At 45.4% G+C, this 16,700-nt stretch overlaps 1 protein-coding gene across 1 annotated transcript in view; it reads left to right on the forward strand.

Annotated features, from left to right (window-relative positions):
• CPNE2 (copine 2) overlaps nucleotides 1-14,632 on the forward strand; it is a 159,704-nt gene extending 145,072 nt beyond the window's left edge. Inside the window, exons 14-16 of the mRNA XM_063141362.1 lie at nucleotides 1,453-1,586; nucleotides 10,077-10,313; nucleotides 14,018-14,632. Coding sequence (XP_062997432.1) covers nucleotides 1,453-1,586; nucleotides 10,077-10,313; nucleotides 14,018-14,125 — 479 coding nt within the window. The 3' untranslated portion in view covers nucleotides 14,126-14,632. The remainder of the gene's footprint in view (nucleotides 1-1,452; nucleotides 1,587-10,076; nucleotides 10,314-14,017) is intronic.
• Nucleotides 14,633-16,700: the final 2,068 nt, after the last annotated feature.

Genomic DNA, 16,700 nt, shown 5'->3' on the forward strand with positions numbered 1-16,700 from the left:
AATTGAAGCCTTCCCCCACAACACAGTGTTGTTTCTCAATTTTTAAAACATAATGTTTATTAAAGGAACAACAAATGATATCTTAGTTAGATTCTGCTTAATATATTATATATAAAAACATACAACAGAATAAAAATGTAATAAATATATAAAAATATAGGTTCATCAGTATCCATGATTCTTTACAGAACTACAGTATATAAACTAATCTGTCGCTTAAGGTTGTTTTTTTAATTCTTTGGGTGCTGTTTATTTCTTTTATTTCTGTGTTTTTAATTTGTTTTTACATTCTGATTTAAGTTTTAGTTTTTAATCTATGTCAGTGGTTCCCAAACTTTTTCAGGTTCCACAAACTCATGCCCAGTGCCCCCTGCCCTACACTATAAAAATCATTATTCAAAATATCAGTTTTCAACGACCCACTAAGGAAGATAATAACAATAAAATTCAAAACAGTAACAATTAATTGAATATTTATTCAAAATCCAATTACATTTTTTAGTTTATTCAATTAAACATAATTGATGAGCTTGATCCAGTGATATCATCTTTTCAAAGTCTGATAGTCATTTAGCAAGAATATTAGATATCACATTTAGTAACTAGGGTAGATAGAGTACCTCACTATTCTGTAAATTCTTAATGTGATGGATGGGCTTGATGAAGTGATACCAGTTTCCCAATGTCTGGTTTAAAGTCACTTAACATGAGTCTTAAATCACCACGTTTAGTAATCTGGAGTTGATTTCTTTGCTTGGAGAGAAGTAGGCAGACCACACTAAAACCACATTCCACCAAATGTGATGTTGGAAATGCAACCAGGAGCTTCTGAACCACTCTCCATAGTGCAGGGTAGCAATTCACCATTAAAAGGACTCTTCTTAAACGGTATTAATACATGTGTGGATTCTTCCCCGGTATGGCTTGGGACCAAACTACCTCCTCCCATAAAAATGTCCCTGGGTTTTAAGACCTTCTGGAGAGGCGCTTCTCGGAAAAGACCACCTCGAGCGCCCCAATGCCGCCACCTTGCCTCTTAGCGCCCCCCTGCCACCCCCTTGCCTCTTAGCGCCCCCCCAAGGGGGCGGTACCACCCACTTTGGGAACCACTGATCTATGTCATTGTTAGCTGACTTAAGTGGCTTCTTTTGGTGGAAAGGTGGGATGTAAATAAATAAATTGTGTGTGTGTGTGGTATATAGAATTAGATATATCTGCCCTGAAGTCCTTACAGTCTTTAAGTTTCCACAGCAGGACGGGAGGAATTGGGGAGACAAGGCTGGGAAGGGATAAATAAATCGAATGCAGACATTTTAAGGGTGGAATTTCGGGAACACAAGCTAGTCAATCCAAGTGGGCTTCCCTTGGAGAGAGGAAATAGGGCTCTCCTGGATCTGTGTGCTGTTGGGAGCCTGCAGTGCTTACTGTGCCTTCTCTTCTGCTGCTCTAAAGGTGTAGACGGCATTGCCCAAGCCTACTCCACCTGCCTGCCTCACATACGCTTCTACGGACCAACCAACTTCTCCCCCATCATTAACCACGTGGCTCGGTTCGCGGCCCAGGCCACGCAGCAGGAATCCGCAGCCGTAAGTTCCAGCAAGACCCTCTATTTCTTTTTACTCATTTGTCCTGGGATTTCAGTGCAAACGCTCCTCAGGGATGGCATCTTTGAGCCCCCTTGAGACCAGAGGTTGCTGGAAGGAGACGTGGGGGATGACCTAGCGCGTCACTAGTCCCTCTCCTGCTGGTGCAGGATTCAGCCCCTGATTGAGGTCCAACAGACCCCTAACCTGTTCCACTTCGAAAATGTGTGGGATGGATCATCCCAACGTTAAAGAATGCTCTCCCCCACCCCCCACAAAACCCCCTGTTTCGAAGAGAAGGGTGGTCTGGCTTGTTTGGTCCCACGAAATGACTTGTTGATCAAGACCGCGTTTGCTGCTCCAATGTGTGTGTGGAAATCCGAAGGGAGGAATGCACCCTGTCTGTCCCTATTTATCGGGGACGATCTATTTTAGGCTCCCTGAGCCTGGTAAAGCACTCTCCCATCTTGTCCCTGTTCTTGCTTTGGCGGGAGATGCCTTTTTAAAGTTTGTGTTAAGTCCTGATGGCTATGTGCTCCAGTAGCAGAGCACTAAGCCTGTATACACTAGTTGCTGGGGAACATGGGTGGAAGGGTGCTGTGGCACTCATGTCCTGCTTGTGGGTTCCTGGTCAATAGCTGGTTGGCCACTACATCAAGGGAATGCTGGACTATATGCATCCTTGGTCTGATCTTGCATGGCTCTTCTTATGTTCTTACTGCTCTATCACTACCTTGAACCCAGAGAGGCTCAGATATCCCAGTCCCAAGTGGTTTGGGGCCTTTAAAGGTGATCACCAACACTTTAAATTGGACATGAGTACACCCTGGGAACACTATTGCAGAACTGGTGTTATATATGCTCTGATCGCTTAACCCCTGCAACCAATAGTCTTTAAAGGCAGCCCCACATAGGACTTGATGCAGTAGTCTAGCCTGGGTGTCACCAGTCTAGATTTGTGGTACCTTTGATTCTTTCTGCTGCTCCTCACTGAATCAGTCACTCTGGTAGCTTACCTAAGACCAGGCTTCTGCTGAGCATGAGATGTCTTCATTGTATGTTTTGGGATGTGCTTCTGCTTTCACCATAGCAACGTGGATTACAAAGGAGCCAAGAAACTCTTCTAGAGATAAGAGCAGAAGCAGTTACTTGAGAAACAAAGCCATAGATATGGCATGCCACTTATGGACTGGACCGTTGGTGCTGTAGGCAGTATCCAAGGTGACACTACCACTAACGTAAATTGCATTGCGCAGCACCAGCGGCATTTGCTGGCACGATGTGTTTCCTGGGAAAACCCACTACACCATCAAACACTACTGATCATAGAATCATAGAATAGCAGAGTTGGAAGGGGCCTACAAGGCCATCGAGTCCAACCCCCTGCTCAGTGCAGGAATCCACCCTAAAGCATCCCTGACAGAGGGTTGTCCAGCTGCCTCTTGAAGGCCTCTAGTGTGGGAGAGCCCACAACCTCCCGTGGTCACTGAGTCCATTGTCGTACTGCTCTAACAGTCAGGAAGTTTTTCCTGATGTCCAGCTGGAAACTGGCTTCCTTTAACTTGAGCCCGTTATTCCGTGTCCTGCACTCTGGGAGGATCGAGAAGAGATCCTGGCCCTCCTCTGTGTGACAACCTTTTAAGTATTTGAAGAGTGCTCTCATGTCTCCCCTCAATCTTCTTTTCTCCAGGCTAAACATGCCCAGTTCTTTCAGTCTCTCTTCATAGGGCTTTGTTTCCAGACCCTTGATCATTCCAGACCCCTGATGTTGCACTAGAGCTCATTTACGGAATGTAATTTATGTTAGTGGCCGTGATGCATTGGAATTAAAAGGAGAATCCAACTGAGACAACGTGTCCACTTCCTGGGGATTCACACCAAAGATAGAGAAACCTTTTCCTACAAATCTCCTACGCATACACCTTCCTCTTCCAAATCTTTCTCTATGGAGTCACATTCAGCCAAAGTGGTAAAATAAAAAGTCCTGTATTGAGTTTTAGGTGTGAGACTTGTTAATATTGTCATGGGAAGTTTTGAGAAGCAACGATTGTTTCCTTGTCAAGACCATTATTAGGTTTACAATCCGTTGATAGTCAATTAATAATCAATTAGTGATATTTAAAAGCTCCCAAGCTTGGAGGTCCTTTAAAAACAGAAAACAAAAAGTCTCTTAAAATTCATTGCAGCAGGCAAAGAATACGTTAATCTTCTGTTCTCTCTAAGAACCACTTTATACCCTCGTTCTGTTCTCGAAGTTGTCTGGACCTCTAACCATGCACATGCTCCTGACTCTCTTCAGTGCAATTCCTTGCAATTCGGTGTTGCATTGGAGAACGCCGAGTGTTCCCAAGGGCAATGGCCTCTCCTTCTGAAGGATTCTTCACAGACCAGATTGCTGCAGTGTAAATACAAAATGGAGCCCTTTCCATCCACAAAACAGGATGTCTTCAGGAAATATCGCTCCGTCCGTTTCCTGTCTTTTCCCCGTTTCACTTGGATAGTGTCTTATCACTGCTGCATTTGAAGCAGGGATGAGTTGTGTTTCCTGCCTCCCTCCCCACTGAATTCCACTTTAACCAGGAGGATTTTTAACATTTAATTTTAGAATTGGAGCATGCAGAGTCTGCCACAGCTTACAGTACTTTCAGTTCATTGAAATCTTCCCCTCTACCTTACTGATGCACATGTGTGCAATGACAAAACACTGCAGCAACAGAGTCTTGCTAGTCTCTGGATGTTTACATCAACTTTCATTTTGTGGGGTGTTGTCTACTGATGTGCATGTGCACTGGGAAAACACCACTTTTTTGCAGTGTCTTATCTGTGTGTGTGTGCACATCGATAAAACTGCATGCATAGACACACACAAATCCCAATGCAATCATGTGTATGATCCTATCACGTTTGTTCTTTCCCAGTGTCATTGATGTGCACATCACTAATGTGGAGTGGCTTTGGGCTGGGAGCAAGACGTAAATAAAATGAAGGGACCAGACACTGCAGTAAACTGTGTATGCCCTGTGCTCTCTACAAAGTTCAGAAATAGAACTAACTGATCAATGGAGAATTCCTAATGCATCAATTCCACTTCAGAAGTAAGACCTGGTGTTTGAACACTCTGCCCTTCCTTGGTTCAGTTGCTTTACAGATCTGTCTTTCTCCAGTTGCATGAGTTGCAGCCACGTCTACTTTGCACATAGACGCTCACTAGTGGAATTCTGCCTCCCCCAAACACCCAATTTTTTTTAACACACACAAGATGCTCCCTTCTCCTGTGTGTGATGTAGTGAAAACTCCAGGGGCATTGTCCATTTCCTGTGGCTTCCATCCACTTGTCCATTCTGCATTCACTGGGACGTGGGTACCAGAATTCCCATAACAATGTGCATCGGATGAGGAGTCCCCCTGTGGTCCTGGTAGATGCTGCTAGGTCAGGCCTGGCCAGGCCCTGTGTTCCGATTCCTTGGAAGAGTTTCTGGATTGTAAGGCGGGAGGCATAAATTGTGAATGCTAGCTTATAGCTAGGAGGGGCAGGATAGAGAGTTAAGGAGTTCTGGGGGATCAGAATTAATCACAAAGGCCTTTGGAAGAGAAGGGGGTTATTGGTGGTTTGCAGGATTTCTCTCCTGCTTTGGACAGATCAAACGGAGACTGATGTAATGCTCACTCTTAGTTTTGGGGCCTTGCAAAAGGCAGATTGAAAGAAAGAAAGGGTGGGGGTGGGGGTGGGGAAACCCACATGTATATTGTAAAGTCGCAATGCTAGTAACTCCTGGGATTTTACAGTTCTATAACCGGTGGAGGGGGGTTGTAGTGTAGTTGAGTTTCTCATTAATTGCACTCAGCTAGACAAATCCAGCTGCCTGCTCAGAAATTTGCCCAGAAGAGATCTAGGAAAAAGCCTTCCACAGCCACTGCTCTTAGGCCCATAGCTACGTGGTAGAAGGTCCTCAGTTCGACCCCCAGCATCTCCAGGGCTAGTAAAGAATCCTGCCTGAAACCCTGCCAGTCTGTGTCGACAACACAGGGCTCAGATGGACCAATGGTCTGACTCAGTACTAGGTAGCTTCCTGCATTCCTCCTTGCGGGCTGGAGTGGTTACCTTGCGTTGTGAAAAGTGGAGTGTGGCGTATTCACACATGTGCAACTTTCCTGGACTATTTACCCAGGTTCAGGAAATGTTCCAAGGCAAGGCAATGCCCCGGGTTTGTTCAAAGGTCAGGGAAATTAAAGCTGTGTGTTTATTTATATCTTTTTAGACTTTTGTACTACTCCATAGCTGAGTTCACTGGGTAGTGGGCAGGTGGATTAAAAGCTTGAAATGCCAAAGCATAATAAAACGATGGTAATAAAATAGCAGAAGATAAAACCAGTTATCAAGGGGGGTAAAAACAGTGCAGTGCATAATTCAATCAGCAGCAAAAATTAAACAGTGAAAAGCACTAAAGCAGCCTTCCTCAACCTGGGGCGCTCCAGATGTGTTGGACTACAACTCCCAGAATTCTGGGAGATGCAGTCCAACACATCTGGAGCGCCCCAGGTTGAGGAAGGCTGCACTAAAGAGTTCTTAAAATAACAGCTCTGAAAAGAGCATAAAGTAGGCGCAAGGCGAGCCTCTCTGGAGAGGGCATTCCACATACGGGGTGCCATCCGCCTTGCTTTATTTGGCAGTGACAGTTGGTGGAAGGCCTCAGATGATGACCGTATATGATATGATCGTATTGGGCAGTTCCAATTAACACTCTAGCTGTCCTGTTTTGGACTAAACAAAATGTCCAGACCATTTTCAAAGGCAGACCCATGTATAACACATTGCAATGATCCAAACCGGACGTTGCCAGAGAGTGAAAAACTGTCATAAGGCGATCTCTGTCCAGTTAGGATTGTCGTTGCCATATCAACAGGGGCTCAGGCATCCTGAGCCATCAGGGTCACATGTGCTTCTAGCCTCCATGATGGATCGAAGAGAACCCACAAGCTTGGGAAAAAAAGGAGGCTAAGGGGAGACGTGATAGAGGTGTACAAAATTATACATGGTATGTGTGGAGAAAGTGCATAGGGAGACATTGTTCTTCCTCTCCCATAATACTACAACCTGGGGTCATCTCATGAGAGATTCAGAACAGATAAAAGGAAGTACTTCTTCATACAGCACAGTTAAACTATGGAATTCACTACCACAAAATGTGGTGATGGCCACCAAATTGGATGGCTTTAAAAGGGGGTTGGATGAATTCCTAGAGGAGAAGGCTAACAGCGGCTACTAGTCCTGATGGCTGTGCACTACCTCCAGTGTCAGAGGCAGTAAGCCTATATACACCAGTTGCTGGGGAACATGGGTGGGAGGGTGCTGTTGCACCCATCTCCTACTTGTGGGTTCCTGGTTGACACTGTGTGAACAGAGTGCTGGACTAGATGGACCCTTGGTTTGATCCAGTACAGTTCTTATGTACAAACCTGATGCTTTAGGGGGGAGTGAAAGAACCGGTTTTACCCGACAGATAAACTCCCCACAAACAATAGCTCCATCTCATCTGGACAGTGTATCCATTTCCCTGAATCGGAAGACTGTTCTGTTAGATCCAAATGGGCTTTGCCTTCTGTCTTTCCTTCAGTCTGTCTACTCCAAGGCTTAGAAAGAGTGAGCTCCACGGTCCATAGGGCCATCAGTCTCCTTTCTGTCTTGATCTATCCGTGGGAGACAGAAATGCCTAAAACCTGAGTCTCGGAGAATCCCCTGCTAAAATCCCTGCCACTCCAGGGTTCCTTCCAAGCAAATTTACAATTTACTCTGCGCAGGGAGGAGGGGTGTGTGTGTCAAAATCCTGTGCCCCATAAAGAGTTTAATCCTGCAGCTTGTAAAATGTAAACAAACTTGCCTGCCCGTGCTTATTTTTCCTCCTTTATTCCTTTGCTGCTGGCCATAGGGTTCCACGGCGCTATGTTGAAACTTCACCACTGAAACTCTTTCAAGTCTCCCCTCTGACTCCGTGCTTTGCTCACGTGCTTTGAAGTTTATCTCCACAACGGCAAGGCCCAGAAATGTGCGTGTGCGCATTTAAATGACAGCTGCTGCCGACTTCTATGCCCAAAGCCCAGCTCTTTTCTTGCAGGGATTGTGGAATGCAGACTCCTTTGCGCTCCGTGAATGCGCTGTCTTGAGCAATTGGGATACATGGAATGGAAGCCCTTGAAGGAGGCTTTACTTCTTATCTCTCCCCACCCCCCTTTGCAAATGGCCAGAGTGATTTTGGAAGGAGGGGAGCTGGAAGGAGCAGAGGCAGATTTCAGTGAACGGTTGCAAATGAACGAAAGCCATTAACTTTCCAGGCCAGCTTAAAGGGTCCTTCAAAGAAGCAACATAAATCCCTTGGGAAGAATTAAATGTAATTACTAATTTATTTGAGTCTGTGCATTTTAATCCATGCACTAGACGAGTGGTGTTTTGGATGCTTTATCAGGAAGGATGTGGGAAGAACCAAAGACATAGGCACTTCGAACAAGGAAACAATAGCTTTGCGTACTAATCTGTTGTTTTTAAAATGCCTAGGCTGACTTTTGACTGAAGCTTCCATGGTGGCTAATAAAAAATAATACTAAAAACATGAAGCAAATGAACATCAAATATGACAAAAATAAGTGAAGCAACATGAAAAAAAGCCATGAAATAAATCTATTTGTTAAAGGGCTGGGGGAATAACATGTCCACTTATTGGAACCAGTTGAGTATCCTTGGGGAGAACATTCTGCAAATGGGGTACTACCACTGAAAAGGCCCTGTTTCTAGTTGCCATCCGCTTTGCTACTGCAGCAGGTGACAACTCAGAGCAGGGCATTGGATACAGAGATTGATGAACAGGCAGTTTCATGCAGGTATAGGTGGTTTACTTATTTAGATGTGTACCCCCACCCAATCCTGAAGGTTGGGGCAATTAACAGTAGCAATCAACACAAAAATCCAATAAAAATGAAATAAATAAAACCAAATATATATTCAAACTCCATCTCTGTCCAGCCTGATCTGCTTGATCCCAAGAACTGGAAGCGACTTTTGGCTCCACTAGCTGTACTCGGCGTAACATACGCCATTGTAGCATATCTTAAAGTTTATTAATTAAATATCATCGCGGGAGCGGGGGCTGCTTGGAGGCCACCGATACAGCGCCGTCTGGGAGACGAGGGGGACAGGGAGGTCGAGGGGAGGGGAAGCAGGTGTCCCCCTCTCCCTGGGGTTCCTGTCAGCCTTGGGCTGCCCACCCAGCTCACATGAGATTAGGCCGGGGCCTGGGCTCACAGCAGGCGAGCGGCCTCCCACCTGGCCACCAAGGGCCCCGGTCGTGCCTTGCTCATGCTCTGGACCATGGCGCTGCCCCCTTCGTGTGTGTGGGGGGGGAGCAAAGAGGCAGAAAGGGGGGTAGGATTACCTTGGAAAGCCCAGAGGAGTCGGACGAGGGGCTTAGCAGCCTGTATCAGCTGACGTTACACATTGTTACTGTTGCTTAGCAACCTGTATCAGCTGAAGCCTTTATGGAAACATACCTAAGCGTTTTATATATAGATAGATGATTTTCTGTAGCTCACAACCCTTAAATTAGGATGCATCCTGTCTGTGTCCCCTCCACCTAACACCCATCCACCACAACAGGGTACATGTTAACCTGATTTGCCTGCTCTCCTCCTCATCCCAGGCTAAGCACTGATGGACTGGAGTCACTACCAATCTCCATCACCAGGGTCCCTTGAGGAACCAAAAGCCATATGATAACACTCAGAAGCCCAACATGGGACGGTGTATCAGGGGATCCATGGTGCCACTCTATCACATCTGAGAACATGCAGCCTCATCACAGCTTCAGCTGCTTGCACCCAGTTGTGCAACTGACGACTGTCTCGGTTCTCCGTTCATTCCCTGCCCCATCTCAAGTGTGCAACAGACTCTCATGCTCCCACTAGAGTAGATACCAGCAGGAAAAAAGGGGGACGGTCTGAGATGTACCAGGGCCCACTGGAGTCAGTTTGGTGCCAGAGGAAGAACCAACCCCATTGCTCTTAAGTGCCTCAGGGAATGAATCGGAGCTGTGCAAAAGCAAGGCCTTGTGATTCTTCGGCTCAGTGGGTCTTGCCCAGGAACACGTGCCGCTGAATTGCCCCGCCCCACCCCCAGGTCAGGCACGTCTCTCCTAGCCCAGTATTGCCGGCACTGACTGGCAGCACCAGCTCTCTGGGGTTTTGGCAGGAATTTGTCCAGCCCTGCCTGGAGATGCTGTGGATTGAACTGGGAATCTTCTGCATGGAATGCCGGTGCTCCGCACTGCGCCACATTATTATTATTATTTATTTATATAGCACCATCAATGTACATGTACAATGTACTCTTCCACCTTATGAGGCTCCATCTTAAATGCATACAACGCCCTCTCCCCCTGGTACTCAGATACAAATGCACCCACATCCTGGGCCTTACTGTTTGCTCTTTGCTCTCTCTCTCTCCAGCAATACTTCACCCTCTTGATCATCACCGACGGTGTCATCAGCGACATGGATGAGACGAGGCATGCTGTTGTCCAGGCCTCCAAACTGCCCATGTCTATCATCATCGTTGGGGTAGGGAACGCGGACTTTGCAGCCATGGAGTTTCTGGATGGAGACAACCGCATGCTCCGGTCGTACACCGGAGAGGAGGCCATGCGCGACATCGTCCAGTTTGTGCCATTCCGTGAATTCCGCAGCGTAAGTACAGGAGGCTTCCTTGTCCATCTTGAAGGGCAGGGTGGGAAGCAGAGATCAGACCTCGCAAAAGTATCCTCTAGGGTGGAAAAGCAGCAGAATTTAGGTGATGCCCTCCTTGGTTTTCTTTCTGCAAAGCATTTACTCCTTCCAAATGTTTTCTTCTTCTTTTGGGGGGACCTCCGGCAAGTTATTTCTCAGCCTCATGAGCAATATCCATGATATCTCCCAGGGAGGTCTTCTGTGTGAACTGCCCCCCTCAGTAGGGGGCAACCAGACAACAAAGATGCACATCAATCAGATGAAATAGCCAGATTCCTCTTGCTGGAATAAAAAAGTGCCACTTGCTGAGTGACATGATGGACATTCACCAGGGGAACAAACACGTGGGGGGACCCAAGCGATCTTCTGGCTGGACATGTTGGAAACTGGGTGCTGGATTAAATGGATGCTCTGGTCCAACAAGGCTCTTCTTCTTCTGGTCTTAAAACACCTTTGAGATAAAATAAAATCCTACGTTGCTGCCACTAACGAATAGGGTTGTTGGAGAATCCACAACAGAACCAAATGAGTTTGGATTTTTATCAATCCAACCTGCGAATTCTGCAGCAGAATAGTTCTCTCCTGTCAGGCATATTCCACAGAGTTGAGGACCTTCCAATTTTTTTTTGCAAACATCATTGTAGAAAAATATGCAATTTTTTTAAAAAAAAACATGGCCAAATGTGTGCATTTCCCCCTAGGTCAAAGTGTGAAAATGTGCATTTGGGGGGAATTTTCACACGTGTACAAATTTGGAAACTAAAACAAAAAAAATCCGACTCCATAGGTGGGCAACGATGGAACAAAAACCGCCCGAGAATCCGCAAAACAGTCGGAACGGATTGTTCACAATTCGTACATCCTTGCTTATGAACCTATCGAGCTGCTTTCTGCTGAGCCAAGCCACCGGTCCCTCTTAGCTCTATACTTCCTACTTTGATAGGCCTGTAGTTAGCAGGGTAAAGACGCACCATTGTGCAGGCGCGGATTGAGAGACTCGCTCTGGTGCCGTTAGAAATGATCAAATTCTTTAATAGTTCTTGTCTGTGTCTGGAATGCTCGATGTTTCAGATTAAAAATAATCCTTCTTTAAGAGCTACAACCAATCAGATTAACACAATTTAAAACATATTTAAAAAACCAAACTCACATGGGATACAACACCTACGGTATTCTTAACATTTCAATAGTGGTTTGTTGCCTATACTCTCAAATTTAGAGAGTTTTTTTTTTAATATATCTATATAATGTAAATTGATTCATAGTTTTAGAAGAGGTTTTGAAAATTTTTAATTTTTTTTTAAAAAAATTCTCACAAAGTGCAGCATTTCTAACGGCACCAGAGCTAGTCTCTCAATCCTCGCCTACTCTGATAGGCTGCCAGATTTAGGCAGCGACTGAATGGTGTTCTTTTGATTGAAGAGCAAACAATGAGACCCTGGGACGTTCATGCAAAGGAGATACTCTACCTCCAAAGCACCCTTAGGAGTGGTCCACAGACCAAGAGTTCTGCTGCATCAGGCCAAAGTAGAGATGTAAAAATTCCGGAAATTTTGAAGCCATGGGAAAAACCCGTTTTTTCCCGTTTTTCTCGGGGAAAAAACGAAAATTTTCAGAAAAAATGAAATACAATATTAGCACTTTTTACAGATTGAAAGTCACTTTCTTACTTTAGGAACATAAAATGTAATTATGTCCAAGTTGATTTGGCATAAAATTATTACATTTGGTATATTAAAAGTAGTGTATTCAAACAATTATTACAAATTTACTTTACTTTTTTTTACTTTTTTTTGGTAACAAATGGAGCTACAAGCTTCTGAACTGTTAGGAACACCTGAACTGTAAGGAACCTGTTTGGTTCTGCCAGTTTATGAGCAGGCAAAAAACAATTTTAAAAACAACAACCGAAGAAACCACAATTAGTAACAAAGAAAATTATTTATGTCTCCACTAGTCCTCCAGTGTCAAGACATAAAGCTCCCATTCACATAAAAGGAACTGAGAAAAATGGGGGGGGGGGGACCAAGATTCAATGAATATGCGTGAAATTTAATCAGACATTTTCTGACCTACAGCCATCACTATCAGTTTCACTCTCTGCTTCCATGGAAGTGCTGCCCCCTAGAGGCAGAAATGCATCTTCCTCTTGCCTTTGAGAGTTGTAATCTCAGTTTGCAACCTAGGACTTGGCTTGTCCTTGGTGCACAGACACTGTAATAATCTGATACTGTACAGTTTTTAGAAATCATTTGGAGAAGTAAATATTTGAACACCTTGTCTTAAACATTTTATTCACCATGCTAAAATAAAACACCCTGTAATCCGGTTTTTCTTAATTTTTTTCAATTTTTCCAGTTTTTCAAGAAAAAAACAAAAAAGGCTTCGGGAAAAAAACAGAAAAAACATTTCCCCCCCGAATTTTTCCAGTTTTTTTCCAGGCCTTCACATCTATAGGCCAAAGGTCTCTGTAGTCCAGCATCCTGTTCCACACAGTGGCCAACCAGACAGGAAGATTGGCGTCTGTTACTGATCCGACTTCTGACTAGAAGCCGCTTTCCAGGACCTCGGGCAGAAACAAGTCTCCCATCACCCTCTACCTGACCTTTTTAACTGGGTAGCGAGAAGGGATTGAACCTAGGACCTTTTGGAGACAAAGCACGTCCTCTGCTACAGCACTATGATCCCTGCCCAAGGAAGGGGCCAACCACTCAGTGGTGGATGCCTCCCAGAACCCCAGACAGGGCTCAAAGGCCATAGGCACATGATTTTACACCACTTTGATATCTCAGCTGCCGAACACTCGGCTTGAAGCTGAATGTCCGAATTGACTACAAACTACAAACGAGAAAGATCTTGGAATTGTAGATCACAAGCTGAATAGGAGCCAACAGTGCGATATGGCTGCAAGAAAGGCAAATGCTATTTTGGGCTGCCTTAATAGAAGTATAGCTTCCAAATCACGTGAGGTACTGGTTCCTCTCTATTCGGCCCCGGTTAGGCCTCATCTAGAGTATTGCGTCCAATTCTGGGCTCCACAATTCAAGAAGGACGCAGACAAGCTGGAGCGTGTTCAAAGGAGGGCAACCAGGATGATGAGGGGTCTGGAAACAAAGCCCTATGAAGAGAGACTGAAAGAACTGGGCATGTTTAGCCTGGAGAAGAGAAGATTGAGGGGAGACATGATAGCACTCTTCAAATACTTAAAAGGTTGTCACACAGAGGAGGGCCAGGATCTCTTCTCGATCCTCCCAGAGTGCAGGACATGGAATAACGGGCTCAAGTTAAAGGAAGCCAGATTCCGGATGGACATCAGGAAAAACTTCCTGACTGTTAGAGCAGTATGACAATGGAATCAGTTACCTAGGGAGGTTGTGGGCTCTCCCACCCTAGAGGCATTCAAGAGGCAGCTGGACAAGCATCTGTCAGGGATGCTTTAGGGTGGATTCCTGCATTGAGCAGGGGGTTGGACTCGATGGCCTTGTAGGCCCCTTCCAACTCTGCTATTCTATGACTTCATTGCCAAGCTTATATGAGGGCTCCATCGGTTGTTTTGGTTCCATGATGGCTCAATTCACTAGGTGGTAAAACTGTGCTCAAGCGATGGAATGTGAATGTCTGAACCGGCCTTTTGTCACCAGTGTTCTGGTATCTTCCCTCTGTAGGCACCTAAAGAGACCTTGGCCAAAGCCGTGCTGGCAGAGCTCCCACAGCAAGTGGTTCAGTACTTCAAGCAGCGGAACCTGCCGCCCCTCAGTTCAGAGCCCGCGTAGAGCTGAATCCGTCGCTCTTTGCCTGCATGTCCCCCGAACTCGTTGACGACAGAAGGTTGCATGTCTCACGTGGTTTCAAACAATTTGTACTTTTTATTTAAATGATCTTAATTTAAGGAAAGCGACAAAAGTAACACCACCCAGACCTCCCCTAAAGTGCACTTTGCAACACGAGAAGAATCTGGACTTGCACGCACAGTTCCTGGGCCAAGAAAACTGTTGTCAGTGCAGGACATTTCCCCCTCCTTAGCTCCAAGAATCAACTTTTACGTATTTGAATGTACTTTGTATGATTTTTGTGAAACGAGAGAAAATTTTTACAACTGGAACTTGCTTTTTCCAAGTCGTGATGTTCTCAATTATGTCATTGCCCAAAGAAATGTGGACAGTTCATGAACATGTCGTACTTGTACTTCTCATGTATGTTAATTTTTATACTGTGTACATGGTTATATTTGTTATACTCAGGTGAATAAACAAACTTGGACTCTTCGCAGCTTCATGAAACCCTGGTGTGATCTGTCTTGAGCTCAACTGTTCCAAGATTCAATCAGCGGCGCACTGATCATTGCCTGGGGTGGGCAGAAGTTCTATTGGGATCTACTGGTAGATATGAGTAATTTGCGATCGATCAACCAGAGTTTCTGACTCCCGATAGTTTAACAGCAGCGATAACAAAATGACTTTTCCCACCGGAATGAGGCTGCTGAAATGAAGAAAATTTGGAGTAACCAGGAGTTCGCTTTTGAATGAATGGCCTGTGAGCTCAGTTTCATTCTGGTGCTCAAAACAAATTTCGGAGGTGTTCTTTAAAAGTGTGTGTCTTTTGCACCTGGCTTTGGTTGGTGCATCTTGGGATGCTAGTAAAAAAACACACAAAGTAGAGCCCACAAAATAGATGTTTGACCAGCCCTGGCCTAAATACCACTTCCAAGGCAGAGAGGATTTTTCAAGGGGCTGGAGCAACTCTCCTATGAGGAAAGCTTTACAACATCTGGGGCTGTTTAGATAAGGCAGCCTTCCTCAACCTGGGGCACTCCAGATGTGTTGGACTACAACTCCCAGAATGCCCCAACCAGCTGGCTGGGGCATTCTGGGAGTTGTAGTCCAACACATCTGGAGCACCCCAGGTTGAGGAAGGCTGAGATAAGGGAAGAAAGTACATAAGGGGAGATATGTTAGAAGTGTACAAAACTATAGCATGGAAGAAAAGTGAGGAAATGTCTCCTTCCCCTATTATCATAGAAGCCAGGATCATCCCATGTTGCTAAATGGTGGGTGGTTCAGGGCAGATAAAAGGAAGCACTTCTTCACATACTGGAATCTGTTTCGTGGGACCACATGTTTTGCGGGATCTACTTAAGAGTACAGAATTAACTACGAAATGTAGCGATGGCCACCAACGTTGACGGCTTTAAAAGGGGCGTAGACAAATTCATGGAGGATAAGGCTACCAAGGACTACTAATCCAGATGGCTATGTATTACTGGCAGTATCAGTGCTAGGCAGCTGGTTGGTCACTGTGTGAACAAAAAGCTGGACTTTGGTCTGCAGGCTTCCCAACCGTGGAGATTTATAGGAGTTGTAGTCCCAAAACATCTGGAGGTCACCAGGTTGCTTACTGCTGGCTAAATGCAATGAACAGAAAAAGTACCAATACGAAAAATGAGGGAAATCTTGTTGATTTTTAGCCCTGGCGCTCAATTATGTTAGATGGTAGAAGCTGCTTTTAATTCAATTTCCATTTTTTTCCCCCTTGAGAACATGTGACTTGGAGTAGTGAGCGTTTGAAATCTCGATTCTCAAGGAATCCCTTCCACGTACATTTTTGGTTGAACCCAAACGCATCTGCTACATTGTAGAGCAGGGGTGAGCAACTGCTGTATTTACACTAAACCTATATGGTGCCCCTCTGATCTCTGCTCAACATTTTGGCTGCTGACTAGTCTCATCCCAGGTTCCTAACTATCACAAAGACCATCTGTAAGAACATCAGAAGAGCCCTGAGGCTGGATCAGACCATGGGTCCACCCAGTCCACTATTCTGTCCACACAGTGGCCAACCAACTGCCCATGGGAAACATACAAGCAGGGCACTATGCAGCAGCAACCTCCCACCCATGTTCCCCAACAACTGGCGATTACAGGCTTACTGCCTCTATACACCAGTTGTGATCACACAGCTGGTATCCATCTGTGATCATTCTGCAGGCCTACTTTCCCCAACCTGACACCTTCCAGATGCGGTGGACTACAATTCCTATCCAGCAGGAGCAGGCTGGGGAAGGCTGCTGTAAACACTGGTTCACAGTTAGCATAACTCTTTGCAACAGTTCCCAAATGCTGCACAGCCAATCGTTTTAAGGAGGCTGGGGCTCTCATTGCTGATCTTCCAGAGACACCGTTGAAGCCATCCTAGAACCCCTGGCATCCTTCTCCTCCTTCCCCACAACTGAAAAACACAGCATGAGGATCTTGGCCCACTTCAGCACTACAGCAAGGAGCCCTGATGACAGAGAAATTCAGCAGAAGGGCTGAGTGAATAATTATGAATGGCAAGATCCAAGATTTAAAA

Source organism: Elgaria multicarinata, chromosome 14, assembly GCF_023053635.1.
Source record: "Elgaria multicarinata webbii isolate HBS135686 ecotype San Diego chromosome 14, rElgMul1.1.pri, whole genome shotgun sequence".
In the NCBI taxonomy this organism is placed as follows: domain Eukaryota; kingdom Metazoa; phylum Chordata; class Lepidosauria; order Squamata; family Anguidae; genus Elgaria; species Elgaria multicarinata.